Raw genomic sequence first — 18,401 nt, forward strand, 5'->3', positions numbered from 1 at the left:
AAATTGCAATATATATTTTGGAATGCTTTTCACTGTCTTTAAAATATGTTATTTCTAAGTTTCTGCCATAATGCAATATATTTTCCATTCAAGACCACTAGAAAATTGTGCTTAGTAAAACCGAATGTAATAACCTATTGTAATATATACGGTAAATAGTCTGTGACCAAACACTGAACATAATCATCTACGAACAAACAGTAAAGATGAAACTAAATAAGTTACCAAAGTACATTTCTGATTTTCCTTCCCAGGAGATTTTTTAAAAAAACAGAATCAACATCAATTATGCTAAGATTGTGGGACTGGGAGATTTAACAAATTTCAAAGTTGTGCAAAACTAACCAGCGAATTCAATCAAGTTAACAGTCCATTCAGTAGAAATATCAGTCAAACTGATTTTTTAATAATATTGCAAAATGGCTTTTTAAACCAGATATTTTAAACCGTTACTGACTCCAGGCTCAAGCAAAAGCGTAACCTACACAAATATGCATTTCATAACATTCCCATTATCACTCTCAGGAATACTTTTCTTCTTCTGAAGCTCTTCCCCCTAGCAAGTGCTCTTCCTGCTTTCCTTCTCTAACCCAGCCCATTTCTATCAATCCTTGAAAAGTCTGAAATGCTGAGGTGTAGGTGAATATAGGGTTAAACTGATACCTCTCCTCCACCCCACATTGGTAATTGCATTTTAAAGATTTAATTATTCACTCAGTCATTTAACAATGTTTTTTTGAGTAGAATGCATTTACTGAAATAAACTTAAAATAGTACACTGAAAGGTGGTAGGAGTGATATTTTCTAGTGGAGAGCCTGTTTCAAAATACAAATCACACCACATAATCATCTGTGTACTCACAAGGCTACCCTACAAGTAATCAGCATGATTAATAGTAGTAGTAATTATAATTATAGTTTAATAAGACAGATAGCAACAACCACCACCCACTCTATCTTCACAATCACCTCGCAAGTCAGGAAAACCCTGGCATTACTAGACTTTTTAGGAATTTTTCTATATATAATTCTAAATAAAGTGAGAAGTTTAGAACCAATAAGCCAATGCAGAGTGTTGGTTTTTTGTTTTGTTTTGTTTTACTTTTTACATAAGGATTTTTTACATTGACACAGGAAGATGTTACTAATATCCAATCTCTTTTTTTTACACATTCTGCCATGCTGGTTCCCTAACTGGATTCAGCTGAATCATCTGGTGAACATACTAGAACACAGATTGCTACCCTTCAGCCCAAAGATTCTGATTCAGTAGGTTTATAGCAGAGCCTAAGAAAGTGCATTTCTAGCAAGTTCCAAAGTGAGGCAAATGCTGTTGGTCTGGGAACTGTGAGTCCCATTGCTAGTACATTCAACAATGCCCAATAAAATGATTTTTATAGCATTCTAGAATAATAAAAAGACAAAAAGTAAGCCCGTACTAGAGCTTGAACATGATATCTGTTAGATTATCTGCCATTAAAAAATTGCCAGTCTAGGGCCACGGTGGCTCAGCAGGCAAGAATGCTTGCCTGTCATGCCAGAGGACCCAGGTTTGATTCCGGTGCCTGTCTGTGTAAAATTAAAAAAAAAAAAAAAATTGCCAGTCTCTACCCCAAACCACAGTAGACAACCTAGTTTGGCTTTTATTTGTGTTTAAATAAACCCATGTTATCAACAAATATGGGAAGGGGACAATTACGCACTTCTCTAAGTCTATTCTATTCGTCAACCTTTTTGAGTCACTTACCTCTACTCCTAAGTCTATACTCAATCCCCAAACTACCCAGTGCAGCCAACTGGCAAACTCCAACTCAGTATTTGGGTATAAGCTCAAATATTACCCTTTCTATGACAATTTTTTCTGAATAGTACTGACAATATTAGTTGTTTCCTATTCTCATCTCCACATTTTACATAATCTGTCAGCATGTACAGCACTATGTATATACACCGTATTGACCCCTCCACTGTACTGAGTGCAGACCCTGGCATAAAAAAGGTGCTTAATATTTATATAATGAGCAAAAGAGGAGCACCTGCAACAAGGTCTTGAAGGTGTCGGCAATGTCCTCTTCTGATAGAGTATGGTGGACGTTTCTAAGACCAGATAAAACAATATTGGGAGACATACATTTGCTCTCCTGCATCCTCTTTCATTTCTCACCTTCTCTCCACTTAGAATCCTCTTGCCCTGTCATTGCCTGCTCCCCTCTACTGAGTTCCCAGCACTATTTCTGCCCAGCTCTGCCATCTTCATTTCAGCCAAGCTCTGGAGCTTAGCATCTTGCACCGTGTCCCGCTGAGATGATTTCTTTGTTTATTATAATACTTGGAACTAACTTGTTTCATTTCTCAAAAAGCTATTTTCCTTAGCAAATGGAAAAATTCTATAAACTTACATTTGTAAAAGCTGATAAACCTTAAATGAAAGAAATAACTAAGAGGAAAATTACCAGAATAATTCTACATGGAATATAGGAGGCTGATATTTACAGAGAAATGAGGCCTTCTCTATGTCACCTTTAAGGCTTCCCAAGAACCTTTATTTTTCAAAACTATTGAAAATATTTTGGGATATGATTACAAAACAACCCAATATCTCCCCCCCAATCTACTTCATACTTCATTTAGAAGATGGATACTCATTAAAGGAAATAACTATTTCAGTAGCATTTGCTTAAAGAACATTTTTGATTCGCTCCCTGACCTCTGTTCTCAATCCTAGAGAATACATTGTAAAGTTTCTATAATGCAGTTTGGTGTCTTCAAAAAATAAACCTACCTTGGGAAAGTCTATTGTGTCCCACTGCATACTAGCCTCTGAATATTTCAAAATAAAAGGGTTCCCTGTCAAATTCATTTTTGGAAAAATTACATACTCTATCCCTTTTTCATCTTCACAAAGAACATTTGCACATAAAATGCCATGAGGAGGGGGTTGCAAGGGTAGTTCAATGGTAGAATTGTCACCTACCAGGAGGGAGACACGGGATCTATTCCCAGCCCAAACACTTGCCCTCCCCCACCCCAAAAACAAACAAGCAAACAAACAAGCAAAAAGCCAAACAAAAATTCAACAAATGGTGCTGCAATAAGGGGCATGGAAAAAGAATGAAATGTGACCCCACCATATGTAATACAAAGAAACAAACAAACAAAAAGAATGCTATGAGGAATCCAGCAGCAAGGAAACCAGTTTAACCTCTCAATGTTTCTCAAACTTATCTTGACCATAGAAGCACTTACTATTTATTTGAATTGCTTGGTTTGCGTTACACAACACTTATAGCCCCATGGAACCACTTGGAGAAACAATGCAAAGTTTAGAGGATTAGGAAAACTGAATTTATGAAATATTGGGATGCAAAGAGAGATTGTGCTTAGTAGACAAATGATGTTTCCCCAAACACCATTACTATTTCTGAAGACAGAGAAATAACTTGAAAATACAGTTGATCTTCAATATTTGTGGATTCTGTATTTGTGAATTCTCCTAGTCACTAAAATTAATTTGTAACCCCAGAACCAATACTCATGGTGCTTTTCAGTCAGTCACAGACATGCACAGAACCACACACACACACACAAAAATAGTCACCCAAAATTTTGACTCACCCATTGCATACATTCCCAGCTAATGCTGAACAAGGCTCCACCTTGTTTCAGCTACCATACTATTCACAAGAATATTTTCTTCATGTTTTTCACATTTTTGTGCTTTTTTTGGTGATTTTGATGTTTTAAATGACCCCCAAGAATAGTGCTGAAGTGCTAGAGTTTCTTAAAGCAAAAAGATTTTGATGTGCTTTTGAAGAAAATACGCATTGGTTGAGCTTTGATTAGACATGAGTTCTAAGTGCTGAGGCCAATGTTAATGACTCAACATGCTATTTAATGAGTTTCAATTTCTTGCCCCTCCCACTGCAATTTATGATTAAACTTGCTTAAATTTGCATTTAGAGGCTTTGCTTAACTATGGCTCTAAAATGTTTTGACGGCAACAATACCGTTTATAGATGGAGTTAAAGGGGGACAGTCTTTAAAAGGCTGGCAAAGCAAAAAACTTCCTGGACAATCATTATATGGAAAAAACATAAGTTGTCTTTAAACAGAAACACACATAAAACAAAGTTTTCTATTGATTATTGAGGAAATGCTGTGACCAAAGTCTTACAGAAAACTCATCCTGTATTCTCCCTAGGGACAAGGGTTCAGTACTCGTTAAAACAGACTTTACAATTTAAGAGAACATAACTGCAGTGAATACTGAGAATCAACCATGCTTTCAAAGCTATGCTTTTTTTTCACACTGGCAATATAAACCTTAAAATCAGTTAAATCTTTGGAAACCTCCCTGCATTGGGAAAGTATTTAATAGAGCCTAATTCTGATTTCCATAATACCTATAGATACTTTGCTATACCAACAAGTTATATTTTCCATTGGGATTAAGGGCCCCTGGGAAGGAATGCATTTCCTTTTACCAGTGGTTGGTTTCCATTTTTTTTTTTTTTTTATTTTCGTTTTGTTTTTTTTTTTTTTATCTCTTTTTTTTTTTTTGGTTGGTTTCCTTTTAACCTTCCAATTGCACAGCCAGAGTTGCCCAGCTTGTCACACTGAGTAGTTCAGAAGTACAGTGATTTTCTAAAATATCTTTGTAAAATAATTTTCCTTGATTACCTGCTAGAACTAAAGATATAATCACAGATCGTAAGAGCAGTCAACAGACATTTGGTGTGCTGCTCCACAGGTCCAATTAAACCAATTAACTCACATAGCATTGTAATAAAGGGAAAGAAAAGTCATGATTGAAAAGGAGTTGGAAGGTCCTTTTTCTAACACAGTATATTAGTGAGCAAAAATGGCTATTCTCTTTCTAAAACAACTGCTTCACTTTTCCTAAGCTTAGAACTATTTCTATAGTAGTGATTGCCACAATCTCTAGGCTTCTAATTATGAGAAATATATATCATTTTCATTTACTAGACCATATTTTTGGTTAATATATATGTCTTGCTAATGAAAGAAAGTAATCTTCCTATCACTGTTGCTAAATGCTTGGAGAATGACATAGTTGAGACTGGGAGCTCTGACACAGGCAATATAATTACATGCAATCATTGCAAAAAAATTTAAAAAAAGAACAATGAATGTTCCAGGAGACCAAAGAGACTTAAGGATTGAAATTAAAACAAAAACCCCTTTCTGGAAATAGATGTATATGTGTAAATTGTTTATTTCTGGAATTATTAGTTTAATTCCAAGTCATTTCCTAATGTTGTTGTCATTCTTGTTTAATGAATCTGGACTAAAATCCAAGCTCTGAAACACAGCCTTTGAAACTCAAAATGTTCTACCTTCCAACCTCATCTTTAGCAGTCTCCCAGTTTTTTGAATGATCTAATTATACTGCCACTAAAGAGCACATGCTGTCTATTTTCCCCATCATTTACAAATATGATCTTTGGACAAAGTTTCCTTTTAATCCAGAACCAGCAAACAGGAAGAATAAAGTTAAGGAGGTAGAATTGAAACCAGATTATATTTTAATGCTCTTTTGAGAGCTTTGAACCTCTCAGTGCCTCTTTTAAATGCCATGGGTAGAAGGGCATCTTGGTGTAATAACTTTGGAATGAAATTTGATAAAAATGTATCAAAATGGAAAAATAATGTATACATTTTTGGTCCTGGAATAATTATGCTTCCGATAATTAATCTTGCAGGTAAACTAGCCATGATGTGCAAAGCAGGCAATGTTGCTTGCAGTGGCAAAGATGCTAAAAAAATACATTTCAATTGGTAGTTGGATGACTAAATAAGTGACGCTTCATCCCTACCATGGTATACTATGCATCTATAATAAACTGAGGCAGATCCTTACGTGTATGTATGGAAGATCTGATATGTACCAAATGGAAACAGCTAATTGCAGAAAAGGGTAGAGTATTCTCCCAATTGAGTAAAAATAGACATGTATATATACATGAATATATATTTACTTAATAACCTAGACAATTTCTGATAGGATTCTCTAGAAACATTACCAGTCATTGGCTCTGAGGCCTAGGAGTAGGAGAGCTCCAGTGTTGAGAGATTTACGTGTATTACATGCACTTTTTTCCTTTTTTTGCATGGGTAGGCCCGGGTCTCCACCAGCAGGCGAGAATTCTACCACTGAGCCACCATCGCACACTGCATGCACTTTGATACTGTGAAAATGTTTGTCATTTGTATGCATGCTTTTTCCAATTTAACACGTAGTTAAATTTTTTAAATATTGAGGGCTAGAGATTGAAGATGGTATGTATGTGGTTTATTTAGAAAGGAAAAGAGAAGGAGGTTTTGTAGGGTAAGTTTACAAGAAAGCTCTTATTCAAGCCATCCCACTTACTTCTACAGATACACTTACTAGCATCATCATACAAACAAAATGCTCATCGATATAATGTTTTCCAAGAAAGTGAAGCTGAGGCTCATTCCATGGTAGGCCAGAGCTGATATACAATAGCAGTTATAAAGTCATAGAATAGCAGAAGTCTGACCAAAGACCCAATTTGCTCAGTAATGTCACTTTGGCAATCTCACTATTACTCAACAGATGAAGCTACTAACCTAGCTCTCTAAATTGAAGGGTATTCTCTACATGTCAAAATGTTTTAAATAATAATAATGCTTTAAATCTCTCTGGATAGGCTCAGTGTGTCTTCATTTCAGCAAATTCCAGAAAGAAATAGAAATCAGATAAGTCTACTGTGGTGTGGACTGATGAAAATAGCCAAAGTGGATAAATTTGGAGATTTTTGTAGCTTGACCATATTGTTCATTGTGGAGTCTTTTTTGCCAATTTAGCAGTATAATTGCAAAAATAAAATTTTACATTAGGAGTTGCAGATAAAGCTGAATGATGGTTTAAAGAAAAAGAAAAGAAGAAAACGGTTCTGAGAACTTAGTTACTAATTTTAAAAAAAGCATTAATTTAAATAATAGGAAGGAATTCACAAGCGGTTTGCTGGGCAACTGGCCTTCGTTTCATCAAAGTACTGAGATGAGCTAAGTGAAAATATACATAAAGTAATTCTGATCTTTTTTCTCTTAACACAATTGACAGAAACAATAATGGAAAAGCTTGACCTTACTGTAAAGATTTAATTAGAATTCTTAAGTGCATAATTCACCTAGCTCCAAGGTAGTTAAGTGACTTTGCTGATAAATGTTAATGAAAATTAGTCACTCTACATAGGGAAAAAGTAATTTTCAAAAGTTACATGTGAAAAGCTGTAATACTTTTAAAAATACGTACACTGACTTTAGGATTTACACAAGATTGCATCAGCTGGTTTTAAAAAACAATATGTACATATTAATGAGACATTTCTTTTTCTTCTCCTATAGAAAGCTAGACTGGCTAGAATCCGGGCAGCCAAAAGTGGAAGTGCAAATGCTTACATGCAGAGCAAAAGAAATGGTTTACTCAGCAATCAGCTGCAGGTACAGTTAAGCACTACACTTTTGTAAATGTTTAATATATGGCCGTAATATTGATTTAGTTCTACTTAACTATATGATTTCATTGCAGGTAGTTATGAAAATGGCTACTGAAATAACAAACATGTCAATTTTTAATGATTTCATCCTATATATTCCAGTTGGCTCTAGCAGGATAGAAACAGGGCAATGAAATTTGGCAGTAAACCATGATTCCCAGTCACCCTCAGGTGATACTTCTGCATTGCTTCAAGTTAACATGAAAAAGATCATCGCATTCTCAACAACACAAATACCTAATTCTTTTTCATTTCAAAAATATTTATGTTCCTTAAAAAATTTTGTGGGGCAGCAGGGCAGGAGTGGAAACGTGATGTCTTGTTTTACTTCTTAATGGAAAGGGAACCATTCAGAGTTGAAAAGATCGTGGAATGAAATTCAATTTGAGAAACTTTACTTCGACCTCAGAACTTTCCATTAATATTTAGGATTCCAGACATTTTTATCTGCAAAATAGTTTTATGTACGCAAGCATGATAGTAGTTAGGGAAATCTAAAGTACTGTGTTAAATTATTATCCAAAGGTAATGGTTCCAAGGTTTACAAAGGTAGTTGAACGAGTGAGAGTTAAGTGTTGGAATCAGGGAGGCGTGTCTGAAAGACCAGATGGCTTGTGTGGCCAAATTGTAAATGTTAATCATCGAACTTAAAAAGCAACCACACGTTTGTCTCTTTACGGTTAAAAGAAAATGCTATCATTTAATCTCAGAAAATAGGCCAGATCTCAACATGAAAATGTGTAGCTGAAGTTCCCATTGTTTGTAAGTAAAATAGAAAGCACCTCTGTCTTCTCTGTGTTGACAGTCCTCAGAGGAGGAGCAGCCCTTTGTTAGCAAATCTGGCTCCAGCTTTGAAACTCAGCACCACCACCTGCTTCACTGCCTGGAAAAAACCACGGTAAGGAAACTGCATGATTGCCTACCCATGTAGTATGACAGCAACCCCATTTGCTTTTATGAATATTCAATGCTTCCAAGTGTGCTTTCACTTTCATCACTGGAAAAATGTACTACAAAAAAACAATATTTGAAATTGCTTTGAAAGACTACAGTGACATTTCAACTTGGAAAGCATTTTAGATACTTATTTAGGATGCTATTATCTTAAGTGGATCTTGTAACTCTATTCTAAGGTATCAGTCAAATGCGAGGGAAAGTTGTTTTCCAGTAGCTGACTGCAAGTCCTCTAAAATATCATTTTGCCCTGATTCTCAAAATTCTGATTAAGCAGAAAAAATAATGTAGTCCAAATGTTCCTGACATCTGTATAAAGAGAATATCAAAAGCAACACCAAAAAATTAGAGAACGTCTGATTATATGCATTTAATATCCAACTGTAATGAATAGTGATGGATAATAAAAACTTATCTGTTTTATAACAAAAATGATACATTTAAGGACTGGCATGTTCCTCAGGGATGAGGACTGAATTTGCATTTCTCTACTTTTAAATGCTCAGGTGGAGCTCCTTGTTAGCAAAGGCACCTACCTCTCAGCTAGCTGGTCAATAGGTGTCATGGTTCTAGCTACAGAGCGGAACAAAAACTTTAAGCATATTTGAATCACTTGGGCTCATGCACTCACCAAAGATGCATATTTGCATCCTCAGTCCCACCATATTGTCCATCCAGTTATTCATTTACCTATAGAGTCATTCAACAAATATGCATTACTTGCCTACTCCATACCAGTGAGCCAGACCTGGGGTGCCCCATAAAGTCAGGGGTGGCCTCTTCTCCCATCACGCCTCCATGCATGGGACAAAGCCAGGATGTTACTGGAGAAGAGCAGTGAGCAGTGGAAGCTGTGGTGGGGCCGCAGTGCGTGGGACAAAGATGGCGGAGACAGGAGAATAAGGATCAAGCAAGGCTTCCTGGGGGCATTTGAGTTGAAAACAAAAGGATAACAAGAAGTTGTTAGGCAAAGAGATGGAGGAGGGTTGATGAAAGCACCAGAGGATAGGAAGAACTTGGCCTAAAAAGAAGTGAAAAAACTTGAGTGTGACCAGAAGGTCAAAGTATTAAATAGCACAGCGCAAAAGGAGGCAGAAGGAAAGGCAGTGGTCAGATAACACCTGGCCTCGACAATCGTGTGGAGAATGTTGGTTTCTATCTTATTATAAATGGAAAAGTTTTAAAAGCATTTAAATCTTTCTGAAAATGGTATTAGTTACCCATTGGATAGAGTCTAACTAAAAAAGGTAGTTACATGATGATATTTGCATTACTAAATAAGAACATTTATTAATTATATTTTTTATTTTTATTACTTTACTATTGTGTCTATAACATTATAGTAAGTCTTTGAAAATTAAATAATACCTTAATGATAGAAAGTTTTCAATCCCCATTTTTTTCCTTTTACATTACTTTTTTCCATATTTTACCATATAGGGCTTTATTTCCCCAAACAAACATTCCTTCTTACCTCTATTTTGCCATTTAGTTTTTTTTAACTAGAAATTTACTTAACACAAATTTATGAGTTTAAATTAAGCTATTTATAAAAATATTATGGTGACCAGTAACAGAACGATGCATTCACTTCCAATCCCTGATGAGAGAAATTAGTCTCATATATTAAACCTATTATGTTGTAAATGTACATTGTAAGAGAAAAAAGGAACATTGTGAATCTTTTGTTCACTCTATTTCTACTCTAAAATTTAATATTTAATATGAATTTCTCTTATCTGATTATATTGTTCTCTTAATTTTCAACAGTTAGATGCAAAATTTCAGTTATTTCAAAATACTTTTCTCAGCAAATAAATGACTAAAAGATTACTTAAAATATGGATTCTTACAAGCCAGGGAATTTCTTCAATTACTTTACTAATATTTTATGATGAGACATGGTCAAGTGAAATTCAGTGTGTGCGAAGCCTTCCATTACAGGACAATCCCCCCCACATACACACCAAAAAAGTGGTAACTGATGTCATTATCTAATAGTTGAGACCAAAATGTTTTTCTTTATATTTCTTAGGTAAAATTTTTGCATAGACATTTTAAAAGATATTTCTTTTTAAATATGAAGAAAGCAAAATTTTCACTGCTATATATAAAACGTGACATATGAAATGATCATCACTGTTTGCTTCTGGCTTGGAATTCAGGGTTGTTATGTGGAAAAGCTCTGAATACAGACAGAGATCAGAAGTTCTGCCACGGATGTATCACAAAGATAAGAAATGAGGCCACAAAAGTTCAGTGCTAACCCCTTCCAGGTCAAAGATAAAGGACAATATCTTGCAGATAAATGACTGATGAATCATATTTTTCTATATGCTGGGAATTTTAGAGGGGAACTAAAGAAATGGAACATGTCATAGATATCTCACTTTCTAATAAAAAAAAAAGAAACATTTCGATTCCGCTTGAAAATATATGCTAATATTCAACAGACAATCCGAGTTGGGGCATTTGTTTTCGTTTTCAAAATCTAGATTTTATGTTTAAATTAATACATGCCATTTCAAGATAAAGTTCATCTACAAATGAGTACTAAATCAGCCTGAGGGTGTCAGCCTTGAGGTCTAACTGAAGCGATCTTATAAAGGAAGCAGCTTTGATCTTAAAGTCCTTTGAAAATGGTATTAGTCACCCACTGGATGGAGTCTAACTGTACATGGGCATAGTTGAGTTTTAAAACTAAAAGCAGTCATTTCCTTTTTTATTTAAAAAAAGAATGATTTCTGTGCTTTCTTCGCATGTTCTTGAAAATATGGAACAGAATCATGAGTTTGTGGACGAGCAAGTCTTTGAAGAAAGCTGCATGGAAGTCGCAACTGTCAATCGTCCTTCCAGCCACAGTCCCTCGCTCTCTTCACAACAAGGACTCACCAGCACTTGCTGTTCACGACGACACAAAAAAACTTTCCGCATCCCAAATGCCAACGTATCAGGGAGCCACCGGGGCAGTGTGCAGGAGCTCAGCACAATTCAAATCAGGTGTGTGGAGAGGACACCACTGTCTAACAGGTACCTGTTGAAGTTGATCTGTGCTGTGCATGCACACCTGTGTCTGCTCAGGAGCCTCTTTTCAGGCTGCTCTCCCTGTGGCATGTGAAAGTAGCACCTGGAGTTTAGAATGAAACAGAACTGCAGCTGTAACAAGTGGGAAAAGGAAACTGCTGGTGGGGCATTCAGTAAGGGTTCTGGGAAGTGCCTCTCCATATACAAAGAGTAGAAAGGAAAGAAGATGATCAAGCAGGCACTAATGTGCTTCTGCCTTTTCACAGCATTTGTTTGTTTGAGCAAGGACCTACATATTCAGGAATTCTTTATTTAAACTCAACTAGCTTGAAATTATTATCATATACTACTAAAAGACAAAATTGGTGTGATATGATTGGAAATAATTCAACAGCACTTATGTAACAGTGAAAATTAAAACTATGCCTTCACAAATCTCTTGAATCAATATTTAATTTTGCTCCTAAAGGTATTTTGGGCCACATCAAACACAAAATCAATCTAAAATAAATAAATAAATAAGTGAAATGTTAAAACTGTTCATCTCTGGGAAATTAATGGACAACGTCAGTGAAAATGTTACATTTATATTTTCACTTTGCTTTTCTTTATTTACTCTATTTTGCTTTTTCACCACATATATGAATCATTAAAGATGTCGATCTCTGCCAAATAATTTTATCTTTTTCTTCAAATGAAATAGCTTATATTTTTGGATTAACAATCATTAATGCAGTCTTGCTTCTTTGTTGACGTTCAACAATTTTTGTTGAAAATCTGGATGAGATTCAGAGTGTAGGCTCTGTTGGTTTATATAGAGAGGATGTCTCTGGGACCAGAATGTTAAAAATTGGAGCTATGGAAGATTTCTGTCTGTAAGGTATCCTGTCTGGGTTGTTTTATATCCATTACAAAACGAAGCAAAAAATGAAGAGCTGTTTAGAAATACAACCTTAGGACATAAATATTGCAATTAATTTTTCTATGAAAATTAAAATGAGTTAAGCTCCTGTTTATATCCTCCTTGCCCCTTCCCTTTTTTCCCTTTCTTCCCACATATATAAAGCTTGTGCAAGAATACCACTTGGGAAAACCTTGAACTATTTGATAGTTACAGCTAACTGAGTTTGTAACATGTGGCTGTCACTAATCTGAGAGTTCTAAGGGCATCATATACATTGTAGAGCAAGAGTGAGCGAAGAGACAAGATAATAAAAAGATGATGTGGTCAAAGGAATTGAGTGATCTCCAGGTTAGTCCATTTCTAATGCTTCCTCAAACCCCTCAGAGGTCCTGTCTTGAAAAAAAACTCTTCTACTTTACTCAACCCAGGTTTTCCAAACTTTTCATCATTCCTTTTCTAGCATTTTTATATAATACACTTTGCTTGAAGAACATTGACGAACCAATCAATCCATCATTTAGCCACCTATTTGATGATAACAACCTAACTGGTGTTTTACCTTCCTATATACTGTTTGGCATTTTTTTGTCTGTTTGTTTGTTTTGTTTTTCATGGTCTTTGCACTTCCATTTTTAAAAGAGTAGACTTTTAAAATACTGCTTATAAACATGAAAACAAGTAGACCTGAGTTGCATGAAACAAGATTTTTAAATAAAACGCTTACTTTATTAAATCCATTTATTTCTCTCATCAGCCGATCCAGCTTAAATGCCAAAATGGAAGAATGTGTTAAACTAAACTGTGAACAACCTTATGTGACTACAGCAATAATCAGCATCCCGACACCTCCAGTGACCACACCAGAAGGAGATGACAGGCCAGAATCTCCAGAGTACTCGGGAGGAAATATTGTCAGAGTGTCAGCTTTGTAAGACTATTGGACAAAAGTCTAAGAGAATTTGCGTCCTGGCTGTGAAAAGAATCCTAATGAGGAAGAGAGAAGAAACAACAAAAACTTTCACAGATTAGAATGGCACTGCAGGAAGGTTGGTAGTGAAACAAAAACATAGCTTCCAATTTGAGGAGGTGAATAAGACCACCAAATGGCATTTCTAGGCAGGGTTTGGCCTGTTATACAGTGGAATATTCTGTGGCCCTTTGACTTCGTGAATGAGCACAATGAAATGCCGCCTATCGATGCTTCTTATGATCAGAACTCTTTTTTAATAAAACAAATAAAATAAATCTTTGAACATAATGTTCTGGTTGAATGCAAAAGAAAAAAATATGGAAAACATTTTGATAAATTTTTCCTGTTAAAGCCATGAACATGGCTACGATGAAGATTATTACATATACAAAAAAAAAATAAATAGCTCATACAACACATTTGTATTGACTGAAGGAAATACCATCATAATGCATGCTAGAATTCTTTGGAGCAGTGATCTCAGTTTCCTTATGTTGTCTTCAGAATAGGCATGATAAACTATAATTGTAGAAAGAAGGAATTTTTGTGCACTTACAACAAGCTGATTGTTCATGTTCCATGGTGGGCTGTGCAAATAAACTCCTTTTAGGACTGCAGTATTTCTCATGGGGATGCTCATTAGTAAAGCTAAAGTGTTCAGATAGTTCAGTATTAAATATTGTTTCACCTTGCACCTAGATACTGTTACAACTGCAATAATTCATTGTATACTTGTTGTATCAGGAATCAGGATTTCTGTTGTTCTTTCCAGATCTTCATAGATACAATAAGAGCCACATTCATAGAAAAACTTCTGGTGTGGCCAGATTTTAGGTAATTTTTTAATCAAAATCTATTGTGCCATAAATGTTTTTCAGTAATATCTTTTAGTCCACTGTATTCCCGTGACACAGTGCATCATCTGTTCCTGTATTTCTATAGTACCTTTCTATTGGGTTTATCCTCATCAGCTGGATTAACCTTTTGTAGTTCAAATGATTTCCTACTTTTGTATTTCCCAACAATAAATTATCTTGTAAGTAGATCATTGTCATCAATCCCCTTGTCAAAAATTAGAGAGAAAAAAAAGGAGTCGACATTATGAATTATCTCTAACCTCTTTGCTGATATGGAAAAGCCCAGATATTGGACATATCACTAGATGTTTCATGAAAAGAGTTGACTGGGACTAATATTGCAGGATCAATGACCCCAGAATTTTACTTGATGTATTATTTATTTTGCTTTAGATCTTGAATACATTTTGAGAGTAACTAATGTGAAATGAAACACAGAGATAAACTGGAGTGCTTTATGTAGCAATACTTGATAAAAGCAGACTTTCTATACCATTCAGGAGACAGCACAAATTTATCTCAGAAACGTTCCTGTATGTTGCAAGGAGCAGTTTTCTCCACTGAATCAGGAAGTCAGGATTTTGATGATGCAAAGTGAATCTCTATGTACATTTAAGTGAAAAGTCTGTATACCTTTTCACCTTTAAAAATACATCAGCAGACATGTCTGCACGTGACAGTGTAAAAAAGTTTTATGTCAAATGGAAAGTCTTGTTCATTCCAAGCCACCTCTATAAGAAATAAAGTTTAGCTTCCGTACACAAAGAGTTAACAACCATCCCTCTATCATAGAGATTTTGAAATGCTTATAATCTATCATGAAAAAAGAATTAAACCACATTAAAGCAAAGCCAGAATTCTTACTTTCCATTTCTAGAATAGCATCTAGAGCAGTGCTATGCACACAGTAGATGCTCAATAAACATTTGCTGAGCGAAAGTAAGATAAACTCATCTATCCCTCAGGAAGAACTGGCTTTATTCCTAGTACGTCCTTTAAAAAGTTACTAATCTCCCAGCAGTGTGAATATTAACAATTATTAACACCTGCCTCATGTCACTTTATGCTTCTAGAGCAAATATATAGTGAAACTTCTTTGATGACATTTATCAAAAAACTTTTTAAAAAGTAGGCTAAGGAAACCACAATGCAGGAGTACATAGGTGTTTTGATTTCCAATGAGAAGTTTTATTTCCATGTTCTTAAGATTACATAAAAGAAAATGCAGTTAGTTTATGAATTGACATTCTGCCTCTTCTTTCAGCTTATCATTTATCCAAAACTATTAATTTCTTTAGAATTTTGAAAAACAAGAAAAAAATTTTCAGTGTTTTAGGTGATTTAAAAATAAACTGTGTTGGTGGTGAATGACTATTGATGACTCTGTTAAGTGCATATGTATTGTAAGTGAAATGTAATTATTTCTGTGTACCATATGGAGTAGCCAAGGTCATTGTTTTTGACAATTTTGTTTGAAATTCATATATCTTATTTCAAAGGATAGCATTATGCTGGGGAAAAAAATAGACCTTTGGAGAATAATTAAATAAAACACGTGCATGCTTGAACAGGACAAAATGTTTGGCTGTGTGTTGTCCTTTTTTCTTAGACTTCCTTCCTTTCCAGAAGGTAAGAGCAAGAACTTTAGCACCAACCTTAGTATCAAGAAAGCACCACCATCATACTACATATTTTGGAGAAGTTGTAACACATTCAAACTCAGAGAAGCTGAGTAACATTTAAAATCAGTCTGAACTGTAGTATACTTCTAACAATATGAATTTAGCTCAAGAATTTAACAAAAAGAAATTGGTAGGATTTAAGATAAAAGAAGCTATTCCTTTAAATGTTCTTTTTTTTTTTTTTTTGGAACTATCTTGGCAACTAAAACTCCTTAGCGACTAACTAAATTTAAATTAAATTTTAAATGTGCTGTTAGGTTTCACTGACCTTTTGTTTTTTTTCTAAGTAGTACTGCTGAAATCAGTTGTTTTTAGTACGTGATACTTTTAAATAGAGTGCTTTCTGTAGTGTGTGGCCCACAATTTCTTCGCCTGTATCCTACATGCAACTTACCTTGTGCATAGTGTGATTCTGAGCCCTTTACTTCCTAACAGCCACTCCTTGCTTTAAACAAAGAGAAGCTCTGAAGTAAAAGCCTTGGTAGAATTCAATTAAATTCTTAAACAAAAGTTCTTTTCTATCTAGGAAAACAGACAGGGTGATTTATTTGTCTAGCTATATATGTGTGTCTGTGGGTGTATGTGTGTATACTTATTTATATATACATTTATATACACTTATACATATATACATTTATATATACATACATATGTGTATTCATTTTTAAAATATGAACTTAATGGCTTCTCCTCAATATCCCAGAGGGAACAAAAAGCTAAAAGCTAGAAAATGGAAGAGATCATTAGAAGAAGGTAAAAGGCAGAATAAGCCACTTAATGCACAGAGTGATATATGTGATGCTCCTAGCAGATAGTCTTTATTTTTTTTCCTGTCAAGTTTTTGTTTCACAACCTTTGATTAATTGGGGTGCCAAATTTTGCATTAAAAAGGCTCAACATACCTACCTATTACTTCAAGTTAGACACAACATGTGCTTAAAAATATCCCCTAGGGAGTTTTATCAATGTCTACCAGCAACCTGGCTGAAAAGAAAGAAAAATAAGGATTACTGCTATCAAACACATGAGTCCTCAGAGTTCCATAAGGAAGGCATCCCCTCTTTCCTAGAGCGTTATTAAGGTGTTTGCTTTACTAACTCACAGGTAGAAGAATTGTTATTGTTCTCCACCATGCAAGCTTCCTTAGAATTTTATAGACATCAACACAATTATAGGGAGACTATAATTTTTAAAGAAAAAAATCAGTGTAAATTGTAGTAGCTCAGTGCTTATGCTTAAAAGAATAAAATATTTCCAAAAGAGTTTATTTTTTTTCTTATAAATAATTATTATTTTTGAACAGAAAGATTACTTAAGACAATTTTAAAATACATGTATTGCAAAAATGTTTCTGTTAAAAATATATTAGATGAGCATGCACTGGTGTTTCAGTGGTAGAATGCTCATTTTCCACGTGGGAGACCCAGGTTTGATTCCCGGGCCATGCACCTAAAGAAAAAAAAAAAAAATATATATATATATATATATATATATATATCCATATTATACCTTCTAATGTTGCTTTTTACTGTCTCCCTTGCCTTTCCCCTCTTTTCTTTCCAAGCAGTAATCATTTTTTTGGCAGATTATTCCCCGGCTTTTCCTAATCATTTTTTCTTCTGGATTTCTATAAAAATCCATTAGATAGCTATCATTTATTCTACATATAACTCAATTTATTGAGTGCATATTATGGATCAGACACTGTGAGAGGCTCCAGAGAAGTAGAAATTAAGAATCCAGATCACATTGTCCTCAAGGAATTATGCTGCTGAAAATAGCTTGAGGCATTCACTGTTTCACCCTGCTGTTCATCTTCTTACACTTTAGGTATTTTCCTTTTCACCACACTGACAGCCATTTTTCTACTTTAAGACCCTGAAGATGCTTATTCCACAGAGATTACATCAAAATACTGTTCTTCAAAGTATTTTCTAAAATTTTACTATCCCATCTTCAAAACCTTTCTGTAGATAATAGTCTTTTTTCTATATGCTCACTAATCTCTGCCTCAGGGTACAAAAACCCACACCTTCATGGAGAAAGAATTTTATTTTAAATAATAACAACAAAAAAAAAAGGTGACTGAACTTCAGATTTGTTATTTGAGCACGGAGAAAAGCTATCCTTTATCAAAGTCTCCACTCTATGTTTCCTGCCACAGTTTCAGAGAATGGAAATAACATTATTAAAATAGTTTTTCAAGATGGCTAACATACAATGTTGCTGTGAATCCTAGCATCACAACTCAAAATAGTTCATTAAACCCACTGAAACCTCTGAGAGGATAGAATAACAAAGTAGAAAGAAATATGTCTGCAATCAGTGACACTTCCCAAAAGGATGAGTCCAACTGGTTACATGTCAGCTGCAGAGCATAAGGCTGACCAAAGAAGGATGCTGAGGGCTGGGTATCAAAGATGCAGAGAGATCGGAGGAACCCTGGAAGACCAAGATGCAGTGTTG

General features: G+C 34.9%; 1 protein-coding gene across 1 annotated transcript in view; it reads left to right on the plus strand.

Moving 5' to 3' along the window:
- Window positions 1–13,358, plus strand: part of KCND2 (potassium voltage-gated channel subfamily D member 2) — a 498,561-nt gene extending 485,203 nt beyond the window's left edge. Inside the window, exons 3-6 of the mRNA XM_077163735.1 lie at window positions 7,393–7,488; window positions 8,350–8,442; window positions 11,281–11,528; window positions 13,181–13,358. Of these exons, the coding sequence (XP_077019850.1) occupies window positions 7,393–7,488; window positions 8,350–8,442; window positions 11,281–11,528; window positions 13,181–13,358 (615 nt within the window). The remainder of the gene's footprint in view (window positions 1–7,392; window positions 7,489–8,349; window positions 8,443–11,280; window positions 11,529–13,180) is intronic.
- Window positions 13,359–18,401: the final 5,043 nt, after the last annotated feature.

Source organism: Tamandua tetradactyla, chromosome 1 (assembly GCF_023851605.1).
Source record: "Tamandua tetradactyla isolate mTamTet1 chromosome 1, mTamTet1.pri, whole genome shotgun sequence".
Lineage (NCBI taxonomy): Eukaryota > Metazoa > Chordata > Mammalia > Pilosa > Myrmecophagidae > Tamandua > Tamandua tetradactyla.